The sequence below is a fragment of the Perissodus microlepis genome, chromosome 13 (assembly GCF_051167445.1).
Source record: "Perissodus microlepis isolate ML-2025 ecotype Zambia chromosome 13, ASM5116744v1, whole genome shotgun sequence".
NCBI lineage: Eukaryota > Metazoa > Chordata > Actinopteri > Cichliformes > Cichlidae > Perissodus > Perissodus microlepis.
The window spans coordinates 17,138,921-17,166,342 of NC_140473.1; the positions used below are offsets into that span (position 1 = coordinate 17,138,921).

Genomic DNA, 27,422 nt, shown 5'->3' on the forward strand with positions numbered 1-27,422 from the left:
TTTTTATTCAGGCATACATGTACGCTATTTTTATTAATAGAGAGATTTCGCTACTGAGGTTAAACATGATAATAGGTCACTTAGATAACTTATAAATCTTAATGTTTGGTTTGCTTCAGTGTTTTATTTATTCCTGAGTACATCGATTTGGCTGAGATTAAAGCTAAGCTTCATAACATATTAATCACAGAGGCAGTAAAAACTCCGGACCTGTGACATCATCAAGTACGCTGGTGTTGCTGTACAAATCTCGAGTCCGTTTTGGTCCTGCTTATACACGAATATACTTTAAGTACCCCATGCACAGGGCAAACGAATTTTATTTGATTAATTTACTGATATTACTGGCTAAATTTCATATACATAAATCGAAACCACCCTTTCAGTGCTTCTTAAATGAAACACAATATGTTAAAACCAAACAACATTCTCAAAATGTAAAAGCTGTGGAGACCATAAACCTATGTTCCCTGTTCAATATTATGTGATTCTTTACTAGACTTTGTATAGCGCTTTACGCAAAAAGTTCCCGTAAAGCGCTATACAAATACAGGCCATTTACCATTTTAGACTGTATGTATTTAGTTTTTTTATACGAAACCCCCAGACATTGTGTTTTGTTAATTTGTATCTGTATTTTGTGCTTTGTCAATAAAGCGTATTAAAAAAAACAAAAACCAAATCGCGGGTCCGTACTCGCATTCTCGGCAAGTACGTACTCCCGTGCGGAGAACGCGAGAACTCGCGTACTTGAGAATTGAGAAAGGGCCATGGTCTGCAGGTCCGCCTCACCGTGTGAGCTAAGCAGCTATGCTTCAAATAAAAAATCGTATGAGGTACAGCTCGCTGGGCATCACTGCAGCGCGCCTGTTTTCTCCCGGCCCCGTCGAGAACCCGGTAGTATTTTTGGACATCGACGCTGACAGCGATCCTCTGGGGAGAATAATCATTGAGGTAGCTTGCTATTGTCATGGTCGTCTCCAAAGACCTTGATCTGACCTGTAGCGTTCATATCTGTCAGTAGCCAGACCTGTGCAGATAAGTGCTTGTGATTTGTTTTATCTTGCAGCTGAATGCAGATGTGGTGCCAAAGACTGCAGGTAGGTGAAGCCACGTTCTTTCCACGATGGGCTCATCGTCATTCATTTAAAAAATCCCTTCGATCCACAGAAAACTTCAGGGCTCTGTGCACCGGGGAGCATGGCTTTGGATACAAGGGGTCTGTGTTTCACAGGGTCATCCCCGAGTTCATGTGTCAGGTACAGTTTACAGTGAAGGTGCAGTGTCATTTGGCATGTTTTCTGCTGTTGTGTTTTTCTCTTGCAGGGAGGAGATTTTACCAACCACAACGGTACAGGAGGGAAATCTATTTATGGGAAAACGTTTAAAGATGAAAACTTCAAGTTAAAGCACACTGGTCCAGGTACAGCTCCACAGCTTTGAGGGGTTACACTAAAACAATAAAAACCCTTTTCACATATTCAAAACATGCAACGTCAGTCAGTCAGTCACTTCAACTCTGTGATCAGTGAATACAAACCCTTTCACCACTGTTTTAAGACTTAAACACCAAGTGGTTTTATACTGTTATCAAACCCCGTACTGACTTTGGAAGGAGTATTGCAAAACTGTAGGCCTACGGTGGCCTCAGACACAAAAATGAAATGTGAAGGATTTATTTGAAACAACTAATAGCCTGCTGAAGTTCAAACCAGGCATGAGAATGGGGAAGAAAGGTGATTGAATGTGGCATGGTTGTTCGTGCCAGATGGGCTGGTCTGAGTATTTCAGAAACTGCTGATCTGCTGGGATTTTCCCTCATAAAGATCTCTAGAGTTTACAGAAGTAATTTGACTAAAAACACTAACGTGCTGCTGGACAGTGTTCAGGAAAGTGAAAAAGTTTGAGTTCTGATAAAAGTCTAAACTGTTTTGATGAAATTCAGGTGAGAAGGACATCAACACAGTGATAAAAGTATCTTTAGCAGTGAAGTATGGAGCTGTGTGCAAAGAAACGATATAGGTGGGGGAAGGTCTTGCTGATTAGAGAACTTCATTAGGAGAAGTGAAAATTGCACCAAAACTGAACTTCCAGGTGTTATGTGTCAGCTGTTCTTCTGCATTTTAATCCCACTTTTTCTCCACTAGATGGCAGTGCAGAATCTCATGCAGCGTTCAAACTGCTGGGCATATACATTTTACAATCCTCATGTGAATGACCTAGTTTTTAGTGAGTCAACATGCACTAATCAAAATAACTCTGTTTGTTGAATAAACATCATCCATGTGCACATTATTTAGTGCTTTGCGTAATCACAGCGTGCGTCAGATCACAAGAGAAGAGGCCCTTTTTTTTTTTTCTTTTTTACAATCTTGCATGACGTTGCTGTAATGAGGCCTAAATGTCCTTGGATCAGGAGTAAAAAGGACATCAAGATCTTGTTTACAGCATCTAGTTCAATTGATTGCTTTTTCTTCTTCTTCTTCTTCTTCTTCTATGGTTTTCTGCAGGAACGCTTTCAATGGCAAATTCGGGCCCGAACACCAACGGCTCGCAGTTCTTCATCTGCACAACGAAAACCGAGTGGTAAACACCCCGTAGAACTTTTTAATCAGTCATTTCAGACTCCAGTTTGTGCCTCATCAATCACAAGCTGCTGGAGCCACTTTTTCATCTTTTCTTTTTCGTTTTCTTGTCTTTCTTTTTGGGCAGGCTTGATGGTAAACACGTGGTGTTCGGGCAGGTGAAGGATGGGATGGATGTGGTCTCCAAGATGGAATCCTTTGGTTTACACGACGGCGGTGTGATCAAAAAAATTGTCATCACAGACTGCGGGGAGATCAAATGACGCCCGAGCGCACTCACAGACTTCTGCTGGATGAGTCATTGTGCAGCAATCTAGTATTTACTCTGTCCTGGCTCGTGTGTTCGTGCACTCTGAAGGCGGGGCTGTCGCAGGTGATCAGCTTTTACTCAAATCTGTGCTTTTTAACTTCTGGTTTTGAGGTTGAGCAAAGCCAGAGGTTTCTAACGCTCAAACAGACCTTTTTTACTCTCTAAAATCTTTACTCGACTGATCTAAATTGTATGCAAGCATGTAAAACAATTGTGTGGTGACTCATTCTCCAATAACTGCCAAATAAATGACCGATATTTTTCGACTTTACCAGCTCTGGTCTTACTGCAAGACATTTGCTCTGATGTGCCACAAATCTTGCTGTTTTTAAAGCTTCCCGGAAACGATCCAGCGTGCTTTTTTTAGACACGGGCTCCAGCGCGACTGACTTCCTGTCCATCAAGAGCAGGATGTGACATCATGTGACATTCCACCTACACTGCAGCTGAAGCATCACATGTATGCACGATGGGCATGTGAGCTAGAGCCTCTTAGGGTGAAGTCATTTCAGGACCTGAAATTGCTTTTTTATTGAGACGCAGGGCGTCTTGAAGAGGGAGAGAGACATGTCTGAAAGCCAGAGACTGGGTGGTGCTGCTTATCGAGCTAATACTTTATAAAAGTAAATAATGAAGAAGAAAAAGGCAGCTCTTGCCCCTAAATGAAACCATATGTGCGCTGACCTTCCTCCGTTTGTTTGAATTCTCAGATTACATTGTTGCCATAGAGATTTTTCAGCTCTCGCTCTGTTTGAGCTGGAGATGTTGTAACAAACTTGATATAATTTGGGTCCCCACCCTCGGGTTTAGTTTTAGTTATTTGGAATGCATGTCCAATAATGTGTATGGAAACTTGGCTCCGGAGACGACTGTGCCATTTCTTTTTACCACACATGCAAAACAATGACATCTTTACAGCTGGTGCATGCTGCTGCTTCTCTAAGTGTCTGCGTTATCACAGAGACAGTGGGCATCTTTTTGTGGGGGGTTTTCCTGTCCACAAGTGTTGGGAAATGGGGGAGGGGGTATGCGTCCTGGCCGGTTTACATGTCTGTTATCTCTCAGCACTTTCATGGCAAGTGGAAAAAAAAATGTTTTCCAAGTCTCTCGCTCTTCTGCGTTACACAACCACCATGAATAATCCATTAAAAGCCCCTTTATCGTAATCTATACGCTCAGTGTTGCGTAAGCCTCGCACTCAAGAGCGATGGCAAAAACACTAACGAGAGGAGCGCTCACAAAAACGTGTTGCTTTTGGCTGAAATCAGACACCAGAACGAACACCTCCCAGTTAACATAAATTCGGCACAGGACCCGAAAACAAATGAAAACTGCGCAACCCGGGTGGCTTTAATTCAATGTGACTTTTATTCATCAAACTCTGAACAGCACTAAAATGTTTTCCCAACTAACAAATAAGGCACATTTTGGAATGCCGTTTTCATGGACATGAAAAACAGACCTGTGGTCGACTCTCGAGGCCACGACTGTCCTTGCTTCCCATAATCATTGTCTTTCCCGACCGCACGCCTGCGTTCTGTCCAAATCAAATATTACATTATTGCAATACTGCATGACAAACATCTCAAGTGATACAGACAGTAAAGAATACAAACGAGACTCTCTGACTCGACCACTTAAGTGTTAACACGTTACATTCAGTAAATATGTATTATCTGCAGAGGCTACATTTGCGGTAAATGAGGACTAATAACAATCAGACGTTGCTGATAATGTTAAAAACAATATTTACTTTAGCAAACTACTGTAAGGTATTTAAATAGGTATACATTGCACAAAAAAGGGGATATTTCATTCAAAACACATGCACATGCAAACTCTAAAATAGTTCTTTGTCACACACGCTTCCTTGACAGAAGTATACACTCGCTACACTACCAATATAACATTTTATAATAGTTTCTTGTTATCGCTGCTTTAACCAAACTACATCTCACAGTTTAATGCGTTTATACAGTGGTGAGTATCCGTCACTAATTAATAAAAACATACTTTTCTGCATGTTAACACATATTTTCATAATATCGTTTACAAAATGAATACACGTGGCTGTATGGATGCATATGGCAGCTCATAATTAGTCACATAGCAACTGAATAATGGGTTATTAAACTCTGATAACATCAATAAATCAAAAACACACAGGAAAAAAAAATACAATGGCTTATAATTGAGAAAGGTTATTAATTATGTACCAGCTTTTTTTTCTTTTTAATAATATTCTATGTAGACATCAATATTTCCTTCTTAGTGTAATTTTGTTGCATATTCTATACAAAACGTGTTGTAAAAAGTCTTTCCATAAATATTTCTGCAGGATAACCCTTCAGATTATTGTAAAACATAAAGAAGAAGAAAAAAAACAACTCCCAGCTTTGATTATTTCTCAGCAATAGGCCCTTCTTCACGCCGGAAAGAGAAAAAGCTTTGATATTGCTTCAACACTTCAAAAGAGCTACTATCATTGAAAACGATGGCCATCAAATATATACATAAAACAGTCGATCTTTGTCAGGGAAATAACTCTTGATTTTTTGCAGATTGCTTTAAAATTTTCAACATCTATTAAGAGTTCCAAAATACACATCTCATTCATAGAAAATAACAATTTTGAACTGAAAAGGTACTAGAAAAGTCAAGTATATGTAATTCAAGACACTACACTCTGAAAGCAGAGATTTCTCTTTCTTTCTTTTTCTTTTAAAATGTATCAGCTGCTTCCATTGGCTCTTGAGTTGCCATTTTAAATGACCTCCTCATAACATGTCTCTGGGCGGAATCGAACTCTCTGACAGGATTTATCAACATTAACGTGATTCACAATAACTAATAATATTATTTGTTTATGAGGTTAGTTCATAAGGCATAATTGGTATGTATTCCTTTCACTACAGCCACATGGTCTGATGTAGAAAATAAGGTTATGGGAGACCTGTTAGCCTAGTGTCATTACACAGAACAAAAACAGACATTAATAAGAAGAAAAATGGGTTGTTCCCAACAGTGGTGAATCTTTCATAAAAATTGGGTCTTTACTATAAATGCAACGAAGTGCTTTCAGTTACTCCTTCAAAGGGACACTCCACAGATTTGTCCTTTAGCTACTGTAATATCTTTTGGGGCTGTGGAGGCTCATTGTCACGTGAGAGAAAATCAAAAAAGCCTGTGTTAAAAAGTGAGGAGTTTTATTGTCAGCATTTAGTAGGCTGGGGAGTCTAGCATAGACTGTATATAGAAGATGGACTTGGACACGTCAAGGTTTTTGGACTTTGATCCTGATCTACGAGTTGAGTATTTTGGCCAACTTGTTCATCAAGTGAATTTGAAAGATGGGCCATATTTAAAAAAAAAAAAAAAATCACACTGTATTAAATAAGACTTGAAATCAGTGATTGAGAAGTAAGAATGACTTTGTGGGGTTTTTGAGGTTCCTCATGTGATTTCAGAGTTTTCCACCATATTGGACGCGATACAACCAATGGTTATGAGGGAAATATGTATATTTCCTGCCTAGTTGGCAAGTGGTTCCTGTAGCTGAGTAAAACTGGTTGCAAAGAAGGCACTGCACCAGAAACCACCTCGCAATTGCGTTGGTCACTAGCAGATTGCTGCAGTTGGTTGTAGTTTGCGTGAAAGATGGCGCCTTCCTTCTCTGCAAACACTGATGCAAACTAGAAACAGAGAACATTCACTTGCAAACTAAAAGCAGAAGACACAACTTCTACTTTTAAGGAAAACATTCTGTTTCCAGTTTGTGTCACTTCCCTGCGGAGATTAGCTGGCCAGTGTTTGTGGACAAGTCAGCTCATTCCATGCAAACTAAGAGTAACTGTAACCATCTGCTAGGGACCAAAGGTATATCAACAAGTTTTTTACCAACCAGTTGCAAAATACACATTTTTCCTCAGCGACGGCCAAAGAAAAATGTGGGGACCCCTTGGTGACCAGTAGGGGCCAGAGAGTCCTAGTGGTTGCCAGGGAGAGCTAACATGTTTGAAAACGTGCAACTTTGAAGGTAAGCCTCCATTTTTTTGGAGGAGGTTTTTGCTAATCAGCTGGGGAATACAAGATTCTTAGCAACAGGTGGTTGCCAGGGGGTCACTGACTGATCTGTAGATCTCCACAATTCAGACTTTAGCAATAATATCCCAGCAACTGCCAGCAACCAGCTGGGAAATACAAATAAATCTCAATACTCAAAATGAGCTGGTCATTTTCTCTGGTTGTGGTTTAGGAGGTAGAGCAGGTCATCTACCAAATGGATCCCTGGCTCCTCTAATCTGCATGCCGAAGAATCCTTTGGCAAGGTACTGAAGCTCAAGTTGCTCCCGATGCATTCATCGGAGTGTGAGTGTGTACGTAAGTATTATACAGAGCCTACAGTAACAGTAAAAGTGCTTTGTGTTTGATTGGGTGAATGAGGTTTATGGTAAAAAGTGCTTTTGGACTTCAAGTCCATTTACAACCACAGAAGTCGATCCTCTATTGGCCATTACAAAGAATGTAAATTTAAGATGTCTTAACACTGACGCTGCTTTTGAAATCCATTGTTTATATACAGTCTATGGAGCTTACTTTAAAAGGCTACTGAGTTGCATAATAGCTGATGCATTTCTGGAGCTTGAGCCAAACTGAAAGTAAAGATATTTCATCCACTGCTGCATGCACTGTTATTTAGTGTCTTCTGCAGGCCTCCCAACTGGTGAAGCTGGAATAGTAAATCACTGGAGTGCCCTTTTAAATCAACAGATGGAATTTAGTTAAATTTCCCAACAGTGTAATGCACCAATATCATCCATTTCCACTAAAGCAAGTAACAATGCATGTTTTTTCACAAAACCCACGGTTTCCTTGAAAAAACATAACGATAACAGATAAAAATAACAATGAGTGAGGTCCACAGTTTGTGTCAACTTCATTCTGTTGTGTGGATCGACTAAGAAATAACATCTCTGTTGATATTCCATGACAACAGACCACAGTAAGATTGTTTTTGCCAGCTGGAAATGCTGTTTCAGCCTGTGCCTCCAACATGAATCGAACACCCACTATGCCAGTTCAACCGCTAATAGCGGAGCTTTATCATTTTTCTGTCCTGTGTCACATCTTGAACCTACAACAAACTTACTCTGCATCACAGTTAACCACATGCACATAATACTGCTCCACCTCTGAGTCTCTCGCCACAAATCTTTGAAATTTCAAATGGCCTCTTAGCCTTGACACAATCGTTTTAAGGCACATACAGTATGTTATAGTATAAAATATTGTCAGCCAGTTTTTGTAAGGCTAGAAATACAGTACATATAAAACAGTTCACAATTCCTATACCAAGGATCCTCGAAAAGCAGATTTCCATAAATGATAACTAAAATAGTTTCCTCTTTAGTGCTTCACATCTGCATAGTGATATATGGAACCACAGTGGGTATTCCTTTTTCTTTAAAGTGGCTCTATTATGCTCATTTCCAGATGAGGGTTTTTATTTGTGGGCTACAGTGGAGTACTTTTGGATGTTTAGGCTTAAAATAAATATTTTTCAGGGGAGCCCTACAATCTTAAAAATGGCATTATAGCTCCTTTAGGATCAGCTCTGTTTCCTGGTCCAAGCTCCTACTGCACTGGTAGAGGTTGTCATCTTTTTAATGTGTTTTAAGACTTTGCCCCAAACACCAAATATTTGAAGAATATTTGAAGAATCACACCAAGATTTCAGTGTGGACCTTGGGCTTAGGATCAGGACTTTTTTACAGCGAGTAATCCAAACCATACAGTCACATATTAATGTAGCAGTTGTGCTAATCTGAGATGCTCTTTTGGCTGAAATTTGATCCGTTTTTAGCATCTTCTTTCTGCTCTGTAATGGCTTTATCTCTCCCAGCTGAACAGCACGAACAATTTAACTCAATTCTTAAATTTTTTTGTTAGAAAATGTATTTATATTAGCTTAAGCTAATAGCTAGCTCTAAAGCTAACCACCAGGTAGCATATTTTTAGCATCGTCTGCTAGCCCAACTTCAATAATCCAAATGTCACTGCTTTTTTGTTTTGCATCTTTGTTTACGCCAAATGTTGTGCTTGTGTTTTAGAAATACTTTAGTCAGAACATGGCATATCGTCTTTACGTGGAAACTAACTTGCTAACCTGGAAAATTCTCTGTTTTAGGGGATGCCTGGATGTATATATGTATAACAAGAAATGAGGAAGAAAATACATAATAGTTCCACTTTAAAGATATGGTTTCTGATATTAGGCCCCATAAAAATGAATGTAAACTTAAATCACCATAAATTTCAATACAGCCATGAATTTTCACCATCAACATATCACAAACCAGCTCTTCTGTCTCTCGACAAACCTGAAAAGCAAAGTTCTCCAAAGCTTCACCTCTCTTTAGGCACTCTACGCTGCAATTAGCTGTTGGACGTAGTTTCTTCAGTGTACAAGCCCTTGGAAAGTTTTCCATCTTGCTTCACCGACTCCACTGAGGCTGCCAGACATCAACTGGCACTAAAACTTGGATAAAAAAGTCTCTCTGAATCTCTGTCAAGCAAACAGCTCCTTTTGTATTTTGCTATCTTGTGGTTAAAATCTATTCAGGATTTATGTGAACAGTTTAGGGTCCAAAATCATGTTTATCAATGCTAAACAAGCTGTGGCAAGCATTTTATCAATAGTTTTGAAACAATGAAAATATGTGACTGCCAACAATTACTAAACCATTTTTCCCCACAGCTGCTTCTGCCTATCTAGTGTCTATTTTTTCCAACGCTAACAAATAAATGAGAGGCAAGAATGACAAGAACAACAACAAAAATAGGAATAGGATAAATGAAGCGTTATCTATTAGCAATGCACTAAATCTAGCCCAAGGAGCGTTTTATACAACTGAACCTACAGTAGTTTCTAAAGACAAGTGGAAGCAGTTACACAATAATGCGATATACAAACATACAAAAATGTCTCTATATGTCCCAGTTAAAATTCAAATTGCACACGAGACAACAAGAAAATAAATAGGCCAAATGTAAGCTAGGGATGCATGGCACATTATCCCTCAGTTAATTCACAGTTAATAAGATGTGCTGCTGACCCTAATAAGGCAAGACATCAAAGGCCTCGAATACATTATGCCATCATGAGAGGCCCCAGTTAAACGTTCGTCACATCTCCACACACTTCACTTGGCAGGGAAATGGAAAGCAGATCTCTGTAAACACAAAGCCAACAAACCCCAAGGTGAGGTAATCTATTGAGACAAATACTGTCAGTGATGCCAAGGAAATATAACCCCTGGTGCTAAATCATCAATATAATAATTTTCTGTTGTTAAACATTGAGTATTGAGTAAATTAATCATGTGGTTCTGATACATAAGGCATAAAAAGTCAATCGTTTTGGCCTCTTTTTTTTTTTTTTTTGCTGTGTTGAAGAGCACTTCAAGAGATAGAGGGTGACCCTCAAACATATTCTTGGATGTACTGTCACTGAAAGAGGAGGAAAATGACTAAAGTCTATGCTCCACAAGTGGCTGAGAAGAGGGAGCAGAATTAATTGATGTGGTAATAAAGGAAGGCATCAGGAGATTTGGGAGGATTAGACCTAATGTCTACATTAGATGTTTCCGAGACACTGGGAGGAAGACGTGAAGAAGAAAGGGTGCCATGTCGTGTTGAGGGAAATCTGGATGTGGACCGAGAAGGGAGGATGTATAATGTCTCAATGGCGGATAAAAAAAAACAGGGTTTGGGATGGAGCGGCTCCTCTCTGCTCCTGAATAATGATGAATATTTATTGCACACGGCGGCAGTAGTAGCCAAGGACTTTACACTTCTCGCACAGGTGTTGGGGGTGCTCCTTACTCTGGTCAGACACATCCAGGCCATCTGGCTTCTCTAAAGGTCGCTGGAGATACAAACAGAAGACCAATAATGAGTCATATTAAACACAGAAAAGGGCAAACCGAGCAAGAAACACACATAAACCTCTTGAATTTTGCAAGCCGTTTATTTGGCAACAGATTCAGGTCAGCTATACGCCTAACAACTCCAACTCTCATATTCTTCACAGACCTGATGTGTTATTTGCCAAATTAGATGCAGAGATATGGCAATGCACCATCAGCCATGCTGGCTAGCAATACATTTTAACAACCTGGTGCTAAAGGAAAAGATGCAGTATGCATTTAATTGTGATGGACTGTATGGAAATGTTGGCTTCAACACTGACCATCTTGGACTCATTATCGAGGACAAAGGTAACCTTTCTGGGCCAGCACGCTTGGAGGTTATTTTAACGGTCCATCTGGAAAATTTTATTTTTCATCTATTGTTTTTTTTTTCTTGTTAGAGCTTTGAACAAAACCTTTATTTATTCCTAGTGGTCTAGCTAAAGGAAACCAGGTTACCATGGGTCACCACAAGGAGATATTTGAGTCTAATGAGTCTTCCACGAAGTTGAAAATGTATTATTGCTTTGTCAAAGACATTAGGTCCTTGATGAAAGCTGGAAGAGAGTTCCCTTGGAGGCTAAAGGGAATTGAGTTCAAGGCCCTGTACTGCAGGCATCACCCAGTGAAATGACCTTAAGGAAGAAACATCTACTATATGTAAATATAAAAAAAAAGTGGTTTTGCATACATGTGACCACAAACAATGTAATGTTAACTTGTCTCTCAGGTACTCTCCGAGTACTAGTGAAACCAAAGCGTGAAAAACGAACTAAAAAAATTGGAGGTTTAGGAGGCAAAAGTTTTGCCTTCAAAGTAAAAGTTGTTCTTCAGCATTGCAACCAACATCAAAAAGGCACAGCTTTTACTCTAAAGCTAAATATTCTCCATTTCTAGTTTCTGTCACTTTTTGCAAATTTTACTATCACTTGTCTTGAAAGTTGGCATCATTTGCAGATAAACATGAAAAACTAAAGATTAACATGGCAATCTGCTAGCAAAACCGTCAGGGAATACATATTTTTTCTCAGCAACCATATCGCATCCAACATGGCAGATTGGATGAACTCGTGTGATGTCGTGTGAGAAACCTCAATACACACACTGTATATAACAAATGCATGTTGCCACCGTAGTGTTACCCACTGGTAGATGAAGTTGGATCGTGAATGCTCGACGTGAGCATTTTGCCCTTAACCATCTTGGTGTTTTGAACCTAGACAAGATGAAGAAGGACACGATCTGATTGTGGGACAGGGACATTACATGCTTAATTGATACTGACCTTCCAATCATAAGGTAAGCCTTGGTAGAGAAGAAGATGGACTAACCTCTTGCTAGCCATTAGAAATAATCCACCTTTAAAACACTTGCACATTTTCTTCACTTTTCAGACCCAGAACATAAATCTATCATTTATATAGTCTATGGTCACAACTTCAGGTGACCTGGAGGCTTGCTGACGCAGTGGCAACTCTCAGACCTTCAAATGCCCCTTTCCACTAGCACCAACGCAGCTCGACTCATCTCGGTTTTTAGGGTTTACCATTAGGTGGTAGTACCTGGTACCAGGTATGCATTTAATACCTACTTTGTCGGGGTTTCAAGCGAGCTGCCGAGATTAAAATGCAACATCATTCGACTGTATGTCAGTGGATGAGTCACGAGAGCAACTCCTTCAAAAGAATCAAATCCGCCGTTTTTTAAACCCAGCACCGAGAGGAAAATGGCTACGCACAAAGTAACACCATGGTCCAACAACAAGGTGCAGATTTTTGTGCTTGGTGAGTGACGACAGAATCAGAGCAGCATGACTTTTGGGCCACCTTGCTATAACGATTCCACCCACACTGAGGTGGTGCTCAATCGTAATGCAAAACAACTGAAACCAAGTAGAGCTGAGTTGAGTAGATTAGAGTAGGTACTAGTGGAAAAGCGGCACAAGTTAAGTACTGCAGTTTGTACTAGCTGTTAGCTCCCTATCTTCTATCTAGGATGACAGCATCGCATGTAAAACACTAGATGTTGCAAAATGTACTAAGGATATGCGTGACTAGTTGACTAGATGTGAAAACCTTGCTGCCTTTGCTAGTCGGCCCCAGAAATACTGGTCAGTTAAACATAATATGTAATTAAAGGATAACGGCAGATTATTTCTCTGAATCTAAGCGGTAAATGATCCGAGGGGCGAAACCAAGCCAAATTCTGCATTCTGCAAATTCTGTACACAAGAGAGGTGAGGAAGGGAATGCAGGTGGCGTGAAGTGGGTGGAGACGAGTGTCAGGAGTGATTTGTGACAGACAGGCAGCATTAACAGTGAAAGGGAAGGTTTACAAGACAGTAGTGACTCCTGCTGATGTATGAGTTTGGAGGCAGTGGTACTGACAAAAAGAAAAAAAGAAAGATGGCTGAACTGAAGATGCTATGATTGGGCGTGACCAAAAGTGGTGGGTAATAAAACCTCAAAATTATATCACAATATATCAAGAGAATTTAAGATGCTAGAGGCAGCAACATTTACAAATAAAATAAGTTCGTTTTCTGTCCTTTTCCAATGACCTACTGTCACTGATGACAAACTTCCAAATTTGAAGTGTGACTTTATTGGAACAGATAAAACAGAAAAACAGGAAAATACTCTAGGCAAGTTTTTCTCCTAGAAGTGTGCAATACAAAATATAAAATAACTGCTTAACACTTCAGTTTAAGAATAATTAAAGTAACCTAACTTCAATAGCTGATGACATACACGTTTAATTGCTTTGACTGGCTTTGTTGCAGCTACAAGAGAAGAGACGGACTGAGAGAGACTGTTTTGTGTAAAGCGAGGGTGACAAAAAACTTGAGTTTGATATCTAAAAGGGTACAAATTAAAATCTTGATCAAAAGGGTCGAAAGTTCATGTCTGTATGACGTTAAAGAGGACTAAATTTTGAACACTCGTGGATGTGTTTGGAAAATCCATATTCTTTTCATTTATGGGAATCCGCAGCCTGAGAAGGAGCTGTGCTGAGCTCTTTGATACTCAAGGACACAGAGGTTAGTGGTCTGTTTCAACTGCTGACCGGGTTGGAAAGGGGAGGGGGGTATGTTAAGTGGGTGACACTGCAAATGTGTCACCCATTCTTCTCTGTGTGCAGCTTTGCCACAAGACTCAAAGCAGAGTGAGGGTTTCTCACCAGTTCGGGAACAAAGCAGGTTTTACCAAGACATATTTGAACTCTTGCAAAGTGTGTGCAGATTTCCATCTGTGGTTATGACTACAGGTAAGCTGTTTGGGTAAGATCTCAGAGATTTCTAATAAATTATGCATAAAATTTCAGGCTCAGAATGGCGTTAATGCTCGACAGATGTACAAAATGTCCCTTTCCTGCTTCATTTCACGTGTTAACAGAGCAAAGCATGGACAGTTGTGGTATTCTGAGAATGAGCAGGCCTCAAGCCGGCAACGATCCTAATTTTATTTCAGGAAGTGGAATTGGAAGAATGTGAAAAAGCATACATATCAAAAGATGAAGTGTTGAGGATAAATATAAAACTGACACGATTCTTTCTCCAGCTCCGTACCCAGCTGCTTACCAGGATTATTTGAGGTTAAGTTGAACAGATTTCTCTTCGAGTGTTGTTTGAAAAATGACTCCAGAGAATCCTGCTTTATGTGCTTTCCCTTCTTATTATTAAATGTGAGACAGATTTCTGCAGCTGGAAGTCTGACTTCCCTCTGAGTTAGTTTATGTCTGAGACCCATTAATACAGAAATATTTGCTTTAGCATTTGATGGCATTCAGTGTATAATTCCAAACTTTTATCAGTCAGGAAATTTCATTAGTTTCTTCAATGCTGGTTTATTACCTAAGCAATTATTAGTGGTGGGATTTTTATTTTACTGTAATGAGGCCATCTGGAATATCATCAAAACAACACGGAAACCAAAGCCTGATGTCTATGAGCAATTTTTTTTTTTAACTCAACTGCAAATTCTCAGGACATGAGTGCTGTGATGCAGGCTTACATACCTGTTTGTGTGGATAGACGTTGATGTGGCATTTGATACATTCTTGTCCCATGTTAGCCCAGGAGTTGCCACTCATCCACTTCCTCTTACACTTAGGGCACTTGTACTCTCCAAAGCATCTTTTCTTCCCTTGGTAGGGTGTCAGTCCTTCACCTTTGGGTCTGGCCTGTAAAGAACAAAGTGAATAAGATGCTTGCACATGTGGAAGCTATAGACTGCATATATTTAAAGCCTCATTCTGAAGCCAGAAGAGAAGGAGGGGTAGATCTGACTGGTATCGACCTGTCAGTGACACGGTACCAAACCCTTTATTTGTAACGCAGCACAGGAAAAGCCATCCAAATATAACACACACAACAGCATCCAACCAATGACACTGTGTTTTAAAACTATGTCTGAAAAATGTAGTTTATTAAACAGTTTCTGATGAGAATAATCAGCACATTATTTTCCCCAGAGCCTAATCCAGCAAATCTCTCAGCTGCGAGGGGAAAACGCCTGCACAGCGCAGCTACGCATGCAGAGGGGTGCAACCCGGTCAGTCGGCCAGCGAAACGTACCTCGTTAAAGGGGATTTATGCGTCAGCGTCGTAAACGCAACAACTTTTGCTCTCTGCACAGCTGGACTTCTTTGCAACCATAAGAGTAGCCCCCTGCTGTGCATTAGATATATTGCAGGTTTACGTTGCTCATCTTTAATATACAGTCCATATCTTTATGTAGTTAAAAAATTATATGAAATAGAAATGCAGGTTTTTTTTCTTTCAGTCCAGAAGATGGATAGATAATAAGAGATGGTGAGATGACAGCAGGGTGTGTCCATCCTTGTTGTGCTAAAATATTTTCACCTTCATCACACAGGACACTCCTACAAACAGTTTTGGCACAGTTTGCGGTCTTGTAATTGACATTAACTTTCATTACATCTGTGTTAAATTACTCCCAACGATTCTCGTGAGGGAGATGATTACGAACAGTCAGTCAGCCATGAAAAAGCGCAAGCCCGAGAGCAGTTCTTTCTCGGGGAGCCGCCTCTATGACTTCATGTTGGCAACTTTATTTAAGCCACTATAGCAGCAATGGGAAAACAGACAAATTTTTCCTCTAGAAGCATGTCTGCAATGACTGCGAGACATTTGCCAGAAGAAACCCACATGTATGCTGATTAGTAACTTTGTCAGAACTTGTCATTATCAATTTAAAGCTCCATTACTGAAATAAAAATGAAGACTCATCCCAGTCATCATCAGGCTGGGAGTGGGCTATCTGGGTAAACAAATATCTTCATTTTGGGAAGTAAACACTGTAAATAGAATACCAAGGAAGTCCTTTATTTTATTTAAAACCTAAAAAAGATGTTTTTTCATGAAAGTCTGACCCAACAGGCAGAAGTGAGCCTCACGCAAAGCATGAAACTGCTGTCAGCTTTCCAGGAAGTTAGGAAATGCTACGCCTTTTACTTGAAATCAGACCTGTCCAGTCCACTCTTGATTCCCTGCGACTGCAGATTGTTTTCATCACAACTTAAGACATTGCTTGCAGATTCTGGAATAGATGGTAAGGGGGGTAAGGGGTACCAAGAATGAGAGGAGGAGGGGGTACAATCAGTATTCCTGGTTTTCTCTTATTTTGTCCTAGCCCATGTATGAGTAATAAGAACTTTAATCAGGAGCATGTGGCTTCTCCAAACAGACGTCAGCACTTTGCATCAGCAGCAGCGAGCCAATACTAAGTAATGGCGGCTGTGCTTCAATCGGGCCCCTCAACAGCATGACCTCAAAGCCACTGTCAGCTTTGCATCTCCCACTGTGACAGCATGCAAGCTGGAAAATCTGACTTCTGCTGGCTCGCACCACACCACTCGCTATACAGTGACAGCGTTGTCTTGATGCAATCCATGGGCAATCTTGAAGACAATGCCATGGCAACATTTGTTTGAACGCTCTCCTCCAAATGAGCTAGCTGTTATATAATCCAGCTATAAACAGGCTGCCATTCTTAATCTAAAAATTCATTTTAAAGCACAAGAACCAGCTGTGGCAAGACTGACCGTTATCACACGCAGCAAAATACGGCTGACTATTCTGAGTTTAAAACCAAAATCATCAGTGTACCAGGTGTACTGCCCAGGAGGTTCTACCTTACCCCCTTGTTATTCAGATTTATTTAGAAATCTGAACATAATCAGTGGTAATTTCCTCGTGCAGCTGTTTGTTAGAAAAAGAAAGTCTCACTAACACTGCAGCCAGATCTCAGCAGGACAGAAACAGCACTCATCCTCCTCATGACCATTCCTCTCTTGCTCCATGCTGCTTCCAGGGCCCGGCGTTGACCTTTGGCTGCACATCGCTCTCTCTGTCTGCAGCTGAGCCATCTCAGATTAGCTCAAACTCTTTTCGCAATCATTGTGTAGATGCTTGTATTATGCACATAGAATATAGAAACCAAATAATAATTACATTCATTTGTTGACAATCATTTTATGTCAATTTCATTTTTGTCTCTACAAAATCAAGATCTGAAGATCTGTCTTTGCTGATAGCAAGCGCCACGCATCATCTTGATGGATTCTTCTTTGAATCTAATGGTCGCCTGAGGTCCTTTCTGTGCAGAGTATGCTTGTTCTCTCTGTGCCTGTGATTTTTCCTCCAACAGACCAAAAACGTGCTTGTTAGCTTTGTCCTAAACAGGCCGGAGGTGTTTGTCCTGTGAAGTACTGGCATCCTGTCAAGGGGGAACAGCATATGTGCTAATGGTTGGGCTACTTCAGCCATGCACACCAGTAGGTTAGGTGTGTGTGAGTGTTATAAAAGGCAAACAACAGAAAATGTTAAGAAAAACTTACTGAACACAACAGCACAAAACACAAGGACACTGCTGAAAAGAAGGGTCTGAGGAATTTGGTGGTGTGGACATATTTTGGCTATTTAAAAACAGACAAAAAAGCAGCAAAGCATGCACTGTAAATGATGTTGGAAGCATGTCCACACAAAGGCAGGTAATACCATAAATTGTTTTTACCACCTGAGGCAGTGCCGTCCTTTAGCACACACACAATGCCATGCTTTACAGCCACAGCTACTTTCTTCCATACCAAAAACAATAAAAAATAAAGACACACAGTGATATCACACGTAATGTAAATAACCTTTGTTATCAACCCCCTGGCCATAACCATTTCTCTGTGTGTGCTCAGTATAGAGAGATGACTGAACACCTATGTCATACCTGATCCATATATGAGACTCACTGCCCACTTTACTGAGACAGTATTACACTTCTTGTGGCGTTTTTTTGCCTTAAAGCATAAGTGGACCACAACATTGTGGCTCAAGAGTTGGGTGTTTGCCTTGTAATCGGAAGGCTGCCGGTTCGAGCCCCAGCTCGGACAGTCTCGGTCGTTGTGTCCTTGAGCAAGACACTTCACCTACCGCCTACTGGTGATGGCCAGAGGGGCCGATGGCCAGAGTAGCTTGCCTTCACCAGTGTGTGAATGTGAGAGTGAATGAATAGTGGTATTGTAAAGCGCTTTGAGGGGTCCCGAAAAGTGCTATATAAATGCAATCCATTATTATTATAACAAGTGAATATGACAGTTTTGCTTTATGTTCGACTTTGTTTCGTATTTTTGTCTATTTGTGGGATTGTTTCCAAAAAAATCTATCTATACAAAAAAAATTATAAGATTATAGCGGTAGGCCCCGGCCAGGTGATGGAGTCAAACTCAGGGCTGTGAGGTTACAGTGCTAATTGCTAATGTCTACAGTACACACACTGAAAATAAATATTATTTAAATAAAAATTAACCTTAAGTCTTCACTTAGGAGAAAAAAATGAATCGTTAAGCTTGACAGAAATAGTGATTTGATTTATATCATATATATATCAATACAGACTGATTAAAAAAAAAGGTATGATATCACAATTGTAGTTCAATATTAACAAGTCCCTGATAAATAAAGTTTGTCTGTTTTGAATATATTACATTTTTTAGATTAAATAAAATAGTACTTAATTAATATTAGGGCTGTTCGATATATATCAGATGACGATATAAAAACGTCTACCGTTTCCTATTAGGCTATCGTTTGTTTCGTGGTGTCATAAAATAAACTGTTTACAGCAAAATTTTTTCATCGTTTTGATGGTTACTGTAGTGGCTTTATTAATAAGTTCTCTCTTTCTCTTATATTTAATATAACCACACTATGGACGGACAAGCGCCTGTTTTTACGTTAGCAACAATGACGGTAAAACCATCGCGTGGCTCCGCTGTCCGCTTGTTTGTTTTCCATGTAAACCTTTCACAATAAAGCTCAAGATCCTGTTGAGACTTTTCAAAATAAACTGAATCACGCGAAAGAGTATGCAGAGTGCTTACGGATGAGAATCAAAAAAAGAGCCGTTAGGTGCTAAAAAGATAAAACTTAAACTCAAACGTTAGAACAGGCTTTTCCCCACAGCACGCCGTGTAATAAATACAAAGAAAACGGCGGCCGTTACAACCTATGGCTAAAAATATAGTTTCATGCATCGGTTAAAACAGTCGACTCCAGGTACAGGACGCCCAGCTGGAAAAAGTTCAAGCAAATCGACTTGCCCGAGATTCACAGAATTTACAGAAAATATTACATTTTTGTGATTTATATCGTTGTCAGGACGATAAATGTCTTATATCGGGGATATGAGATTTTGGTCATATCGCACAGCCCTAATCAATATGAATAAAAATCAGTAATAAAATTATTAGTTTTGGACCTGTGTACAATAAAATCGATGCACTGATGGATCAGTCAGTCAAGAATTAGCCAATTTATCAGCATTCTCATGCATGTGCATAGTCGCACGCACACTCAAAGCCACATGCTAACATTTTGTTTGGTAGGTGAAGGCAAGTGTATAGCAGCTCATTTTCAGTTCATATTCTGTACCTATTTCCAGTGACAGAGTAGATCCTGTGACTTCCAGAGTTTAGTCATCATTTACAAAAATAATACTTTGCAATGAAGAAAAGCTTGTTTTTGTTTTGTATATGATGAAGCCTATTCTTTACATGACTTCCACTTGCCCACACTGTCAAACTTAATTCTGTAGTCAATACTCTGGTCCAATCATTTTCTTGCCTTCCTTCTGCAAATCAATCAGCTCTGTCCAACAAATCTCCGTGCTTGTGTTTTCTTCTGCCTTTCAGCCTCTCATTAGAAAATTAATTACACACAAATAAATGACCAAAGAAACTTGCGTCTGTCCAACAATATGGACATCAAGTTGATAAAAGAGCAAAAAGTGAGTGAAAAAGCAGTGAATGAACCAATTTCTCATCACATCTGCCTTCCACACAGTCTGAAATTCAGTTTTGTGCAACTGCAAAGTACTGCAGAATTTATTTGGACATTTGAAGTCATTAATCTGAGTATTACTCACATTGTGGTCAGCTGCTGTCAGCCCATTGTAACTTGCCCGCCTCTCATGGTGGTCTTAGACGAAGAACGAGTTTAATTAATGAATTAGGTGCTGTGTTTCTTCCATACATACAGGACCTGTCCTTTGATTTACATCGGTTTTCACAGATGTAAACACTAATGACTGAGCAAAAATGTTTTAGTTAAGCTTCATTTCCAGGAAAATAATCTTTTAAAACAACATTTACAAACTGTCCACAACAGACACAATACAATGACTAATTTAATGGAATTGCGTCATCACACCATGCAACGCTCTGGAGATGAGCCTGCACAGGAGGATGTGTTTTGTTTTCCGTTGCTCTCTACAGTTGAAACCATTCAAGCTTGTGACAAGCTAAAAGCTAAATGGACATATCTGACCAATTTAGAGCATTTTAGGTGTCAGTCAAGTGGAAACAAGGGCTTGAAACGGCGAATGGGCCTATGGGGATCCGTGCTAGGAGGCTGCAAGCAGTGTTTGTCATATTACTTAGTGTTTGTTTAAGTCCGCAAGGCTATAGCCCTGTGTGTTGAGATAAAGGTCAGTGCGTGTGTGTGTGTGTGTGTGTGTGTGTGTGTGTGTGTGTGTGTGTGTGTGTGTGTGTGTGTGTGTGTAAGACAGTGGCCTTAGACAAGGCAGCGATGCTCCATAACAACAGCTAGTTTACCATATCCTCCTCTTGTCCAGATCAGAGCACATATACACACACACACAGACGCATGCATACACATTATGGGTCATTGAACTGTTAAACCAAGCATGCACACGTGATACCCACTTTCTCTGACACAAAACATGGCCACACACAGGCACAAGCAAGCCGTAATTTAATGCTTTTTCCTCTTCTTGTTCCCTTTAACACCCCGGCACAGACACACACACTCTCGGTAAATTCCACACACACAGGTTTTCATACACTCTCGAGACGTAACTGGAAAGTCTCGGTTTCCTGCATTACTCCCACTCAAGTGTTTCGCTCTGCTACAAGAGCACAGATCATTCTTTGGCTAATATCACAGAATTAATGAGCACACAAAGTGCATTAAATGGAATAAACAGAGCTGTGCAAGACACAGTAAAACAAAGAGGGAGACAAAAAATGGCACGCAAGAGACCGAGATCAGCACTGGGGCTGACATCACAGTTGAATTCGAAGCAGCCTCTGTCTCCTGAAAACCTGCTGGTCAAAAAAAAACTTGATGGAAAAGAAGGAAAGTGGACAAATAACCACAAGCCCCATGATTTTTTGGAGAGACCCTCAATTCAGTCCCTTAAAGGAGGGTGGAAAAACGGAAGAAAAAACTGAGAGAAGGAGCGGAGGAGGAGGAGAAGGAGGGTGGAAATCTAAATCCAAAGCAGATGGTCTCCGCAAGGGCAACATGAGAAACACTGAGGGCTGTCGTAAAATTGCTCCTCTGCTTTCAATTAGGCCATACATTTCAGTGACTGAGAGAGGGCGAGAGAGAGATGGGGGGGGGGGCAAAACGGCGTTAACTAACCACTGTAGCGCTGGCCAAAACTATGGTGGACTCGACTTGTTATCGTGTGGAGAAATGCAGAGAGAATTCTCAGGGGGGAGCTGATTTTATGATTTTTAAAGACACGTACATTCATTTTGTTAGACACATATCCAATTTGGGGGCGTGGAGGGTAAAGCCTATACTAGAAGACATAGGTCCCTCACAGGGCTAACACAGCTTAGGCCAATTTATAGTGTCTAATTAACCTAACATGCATGGATGTAGAATACGGGAGGACACGCAGACACATGCAAGAACATCCAGCCTCCACACTGAAAGGTCAGGTGGTTCAAACCCTGTTGCTGTGAGGTGACAGTGCTAACCGCTGGGCCAATGTGCTGCCACTTCCACACGCGTTAGTTGAACAGAGAGAACAATATTATGGATCTGATGCACAATTACAGGCAGATTGCTGCATTTTAAGAGGTGTTTTTAAGTAAGAAATCACAGTCTAGACTACATTTAATGAGACGTCTTAAAATTTCTGGGTAAATCAGGTAATACTGTGAAATGGAGAGAGGTATGCAGCCCAGGCATCTGACTCTGAAATTGCAGTTTGAATACCATTTTGCCACAAAACCATCCTGAAATTCTGATCCATTGTAAATCTCTAAAAGACGTCTTATATTACTGACCGCTGGAAAAATGTGGTCCTGACCACCGTCTGAAGCCTAAAGTTGACCTTGCATTCGTGTTGATCTTACATTCCTTGCTGAGAGCAATGGGGAGTGGACAGACACCAGACTTAATATTAGACGTCCTTTCCAAACCAAACATAAAAAGGAATCATGCTAAAGACGTCTCCTTTCAAGGTTGTGGCGATTTCGTACTTTCTCAACATATTGGAGGAGACATTAACCTTGAGTTGGATTTCCTATATTATCAGTCCGCAGACAACGGCTTAACTAGACAGTAAGAAACTATAGCAGCGAGCAACGAGAGACCACAAAATATCAAAATTCAGCAGTTTGAATGGCAGGTGAAATATTCATTAAAGCAAAGCAAAAAGGGCACTGAGTTAAACTAGTTTCAACTGAGCTGAGATACTGAAGAGCAAAAAATACTGCTGTACGACATATGGCAGGGTGGGAAGTATGAAAGAAGGTTACAAAACAGCCATAACCTGAAATAACAACCAGTGACCAACTGTTTGTAAAAAGTGATAGGTGACAACGAGCAAATTCCTTTATATGTGAACAAGACTTAAAGTTTGTTCTTCACTTCAGCTACATAAAAAGTCTGACAGATTCTACTGTGACCAATAGCGATATTTAGTGCATTAAAAAGCCTACATATGGGCCGATATTTTTTTTTCCAGACACACAAAACAGAAACTGACATCCCAAATATTTGTTATAAGTAGCAAACTATGAGTCCTTACTATGACAAGGCAATCCAATTTAAAAGTAATCTTGTTTTATATCCAGAATGACTTGTTTATTCTCAGATGTGGTTGTTGTATTTAGCCTCGCTTCCACTAGTAGCTTCTCGGATCGACTCAGGCCATCTTGACTCTACTCACTTTTGGTCGTTTTCCATTACATTTGAGTACCCCCTCAATGTGCTTGGGGTTGTTATGGCAACCCAGCTGAAGGTCCAGTGATGTCATTTTTACACGACACAAACAACAAAACAGAGACTCGGCTTGTTTGGAACCCCGATAGAGCAGGTACTATAAAAGTAAACCCTAAAACCTGAGTCGAGTCGAGCCAAACTGAGTAGGTGCTCGTGGAAAAGGGCTATTAGTGGCGTTCCAAACATGTGTTCCCAAGAAGGATGTTGCAGAGTGCCCCCTGGTGGACAAACTACGCAACATCAATATTTGTAACATGGTTAAAGGGTGTTTCTTCTATCTCTTCTTTACTTATTAAATTTATATTTATCAGTCATCATGAATCTCAATACTAATATATTGTTAAATAGCTAATATCGGCTGATATATTGGCCTCACTGATATATCAATCAGGCTTTAGTGAAGGAGATTTAGTTGAGAAAACAAATTTGGAAAAATGTGTAAGAACTCTATTTCTGAATTTAGATCTGCTCAAATGCACTTCGTTTTCAGTAATACAGCAAATACAGTGCAACTGTGACAAGTGACCCCTTATTTCTTTATATTTTGCTTCCTTCTCCATCTATTGGATGGAGAAGGAAGGAGAAGGAGAAGATTGTTTAATATACTGTATTTACAATTATGTCTGCACATGTTTCAATCAACTGCTCCGCCTGTTTTTAACTTTCCAAGCAAAATATAAAGAAATGAGTCTAAAGAATTTTGCACAGTACTGTAATTTCACAGTTGGTGCATCTCAAGTTATCAGCTATTGTTTTAATAGGTAATGATTATCTAACATAAATCTTAAAACATAGAAGCAAACAAACAAAGCTAAGTCTCTCCCTTACAAGGAAGTTCATTGTGTGAGATTCTTTGGTATGATTTGATGATACCATTAACACACCACAAAGTTAAAATGATCCCAGAGATGCAGACAGGTCAGTGATTCATAACATAAGCTTCCCAGTCACATTTAAAAGGAAGAGCCTAAGGTTGTTTGTAAAAACCACACCAGAAGAGGAAGAAAAGCAAAACATTTGTCGGGTTCCTCGGGTGAAAATAATTCTGACAAAACAGTGTTTTTGCGCCATTTGGTTTGGGCTGACCACATCAAAGCAAGTCATATGTGAAACATGGAAACTATTCAGTTAAAGCTTCATACTTTCACACGCTGCATTTTCTTAAGTGGTATTTCTATCCACATGTACCTAGAAAAACAAAGAAGGAAATCAGAGCGGCACTCTTTGACTCGTCTCACTTCCCCATGTCTTAGTTAAACCATTTCATCTGCTTCGACCATCACTACCCGCATTGTCTAACATCACAGCAACTAAAGAATAAAGATCTGAGGATGCAGTCGTCACCATGTCAGTCAGAACTCAGAGCCAAGTGAGGGCGTGCAGATGGCCACTGCTCCAAGACTCTCACAAGAATGACACTGTCCCCACCTCAGCTGTGTCCCACTGCACACAGAACAAGCATTTTTTTATTGGCTGTTTCCGCTGCTGGACTAAACAGCCGCGACTTCATGCCAGAACCTCAGTCAGGTGCATTATGGGAACTGTTTATCAATCCCACCATGCACTACAAGCTCTAAATACAGCCACTGTTTTCCGTGCATCTCTCCCTCTCTCTCTCTCTCTTTCTCTCCCCCCCCCCCCTGCAATCTTTCTCACCTCTCTCTCGCTCCTTTGCTGGTGCAGCTGTCTCTTTATAATGCCTGTAAGGAAAAGTGGCTCAAAGTGACGGGAGGAACAGGTGTTTAAGTGATAAATTTGCCCTCCCCCGGGCACAATGCACCTCTGTTTATGAAAACAATCCCCCCCCTCCCCAAATAAGGCAACATAGAATACAGACAATATACTCAGGCTGCCCCAGAAAAACAAGTAGAGGAAAATTATAGGGTGCAAAATCTCTCTTTGCAATCAGCATCAGAAGAAACGCCTGGCTAGAGCCTGTTTAAAGAAACATGCAGTCAAATTACCGAGTAAAACAAATATGTTAATTACAGTCAGATGCAATTAATCCAAGTGTACATATTGTGACTAATAATTACACTTAATGACCTAAGACGTCATTGTATGTTGCATGCCCCCCCCCCCTCCAATTCAGTGAAGACAACAGCATGTACATTTATGACTGCCACATGCAAAGGAATAATTTATAATTAAATTTTATAAGAAAAACGCTGTCATCCATTGGAAACAATTGCAAAATTATTACAAAACAAAGCTGTGATTTTTTCAAGTATCAAAGTTAAAGCTGCCTTAATCCCAGCTTGTTGGCACAGGCCCTAAACTGCTGGGCTGCTCCCCAGCGTTCCGTAGCGCTCCGATCACTACCTAGCATCTGGAAACCATCAGTGTAAACAAAGGAGCAGCGGAGGAGCTCAAGCCCCGCTCTGCCTTCTCCGCATCCCACAGGACATCGTTCAGCGAGCAACAGAGAAGACCAGATCCGAGCGCGAGTGTGTCCGTGCCCATACGTCTGCGTGTGTGTCTGCTCTTGTGTCCTCGTCTCAGGATCTCTATTTAGTTTGGCTGGAGCTCAGAAAGAGATAGATTTACAGATACAGCGGATGGGGTTCAGTCCACAATGTTTGCTTTGAGTCTTTCAGGGTTTTTGTTTGGTTTGGTCATTAAGCGTAGCATTTCTGATAAGACTTCTAATTGCTTTAATGTGGTTTCAGTTAGCGTGCTAGTCTCAGTGGTTTGATGAAAGCTTGCTGCAGGGGGGAGGAGGGAGGCAGGAACCTGGATGTGGTTTAAACCTGAGAACTGGTTCTCCTCTGTGAAACATCAAGCAAGATCAAAGGATCAATCGCGCCCGATTCTTCACCTAAACATGACAAGGAAATATTTCCTCAACAGATATCTATTAATCATGGGGTCTGACTATTTTCAGTACAGCCAACATTTTTAAAATGTCATTCATGGAGCCTTCAAACACAAAACCTCACACTTTGATGGTTATGTACTTCACTGTGTATACACCTCAAACTACACCCGGGTTTTGCTGTTGAAGCTGTTACACCACAAAAGAAAGCTTGTTGTTAGCCTATATGAAGATAGAATTTTTCACTATGAATCCACCTTTCACTTAATTTAGCATTCCTCATGCCAAAGAGCCAATAATCAAGCTTGTAATATACTGAGTTTACTCAACAAAAGTGCACGTGTGACTTTTGAGGCAGATATTTAGTGGAAAATTTCAAGCAAAACAACCTTAGTAATGCTTTGTTGAGTATAATCACAGGGGCTTGTATCTGCCTAGTAACGACATCGTAGTTTCACAGCCCCACATCTACAACTGCTGAAATAAGCATTCTTATCTTCTACAGCTGTCTCTAAATATAAACCACAGCATTACACATCATGTACGGCACCTAATTTCAGTCGGATACACTTTGGTTCACTCAAACTTCTTATACCACCAAGCATGTAAACCCATGCATATGGTCATCCTGAAAAACAAGTTAACACAAACACATTATGACAATAAGGTTGTGTTTGCTGGCTCACAAATCAGAGGGTTCGGATCATAAATGAAACTTTTACAGATAATAAGTTGTCCTTCTGATGATACATATTAAAACCTTGGCTGCCATGGTTTCTCCCTTCTCTCCTTTTTTTGTTAATTTTGTTTGTGCCAAATTTGATATTATATAAGTTACATACAATGGATTAAAATCATTTATATATATATAATTTATTGAAACACAATGCATGAAATTACAAACCTACACAATGATGCAAAGAAGTATATAATAGTTGTTTCCAACATTCTCATTCAATCTTCTGATTTGTTATTGTTAATCAGCTTGATTTGTTTGATCAGAAGCTTTTTTTCTATTGGAGACTTTTTTCATTTGTTTGTGTGGTTCTGTCTCAGGGTTATGTAAGCTCAAAGTGGTGTGGGATAAACACCTGGGTGGGTTTTAGAAACTGCTTTTCAGAATAAAAGCATCTGTAAGTAAACACGCACAATGGCTAAATTAATGATAATCTGATAATACAAATGC

General features: G+C 40.1%; 2 protein-coding genes across 3 annotated transcripts in view; one reads left to right on the top strand and one right to left on the bottom strand.

The window, feature by feature from the left end:
* Positions 1 to 717: 717 nt before the first annotated feature.
* ppifa (peptidylprolyl isomerase Fa) lies at positions 718 to 3,166 on the top strand. Of its 2 annotated transcripts, XM_084947721.1 has the most exons (6): positions 722 to 954; positions 1,070 to 1,100; positions 1,171 to 1,259; positions 1,327 to 1,423; positions 2,511 to 2,586; positions 2,713 to 3,166. In XM_084947721.1, the coding sequence occupies exons 1-6, from the start codon at positions 811 to 813 to the stop codon at positions 2,846 to 2,848; spliced, it is 573 nt and encodes a 190-aa protein (XP_084803847.1). In that variant the 5' UTR covers positions 722 to 810; the 3' UTR covers positions 2,849 to 3,166. The 2 variants fall into 2 exon arrangements, with proteins under 2 accessions (XP_084803848.1, XP_084803847.1); XM_084947722.1 differs by lacking the exon at positions 1,327 to 1,423 and having other exon boundaries at positions 718 to 954; positions 1,070 to 1,104.
* A 1,078-nt stretch (positions 3,167 to 4,244) lies between these two features.
* The window catches only part of zcchc24 (zinc finger, CCHC domain containing 24), a 40,048-nt gene continuing 16,870 nt past the window's right edge, over positions 4,245 to 27,422 (bottom strand). The window contains exons 3-4 of the mRNA XM_084947720.1: positions 14,883 to 15,047; positions 4,245 to 10,822 (exon numbers count right to left, since the gene is read on the bottom strand). Of these exons, the coding sequence (XP_084803846.1) occupies positions 10,709 to 10,822; positions 14,883 to 15,047 (279 nt within the window). The 3' untranslated portion in view covers positions 4,245 to 10,708. The remainder of the gene's footprint in view (positions 10,823 to 14,882; positions 15,048 to 27,422) is intronic.

Excerpts from the sequence above, each read along its gene's own strand:
- ppifa (XM_084947721.1), top strand. The coding sequence starts at position 811 with ATGCTTCAAATAAAAAATCGTATGAGGTACAGCTCGCTGGGCATCACT. Across the intron at positions 1,260-1,326 it reads TCCCCGAGTTCATGTGTCAG|GGAGGAGATTTTACCAACCA; the intron begins GTACAGTTTACA and ends TTTCTCTTGCAG. Across the intron at positions 2,587-2,712 it reads TGCACAACGAAAACCGAGTG|GCTTGATGGTAAACACGTGG; the intron begins GTAAACACCCCG and ends CTTTTTGGGCAG.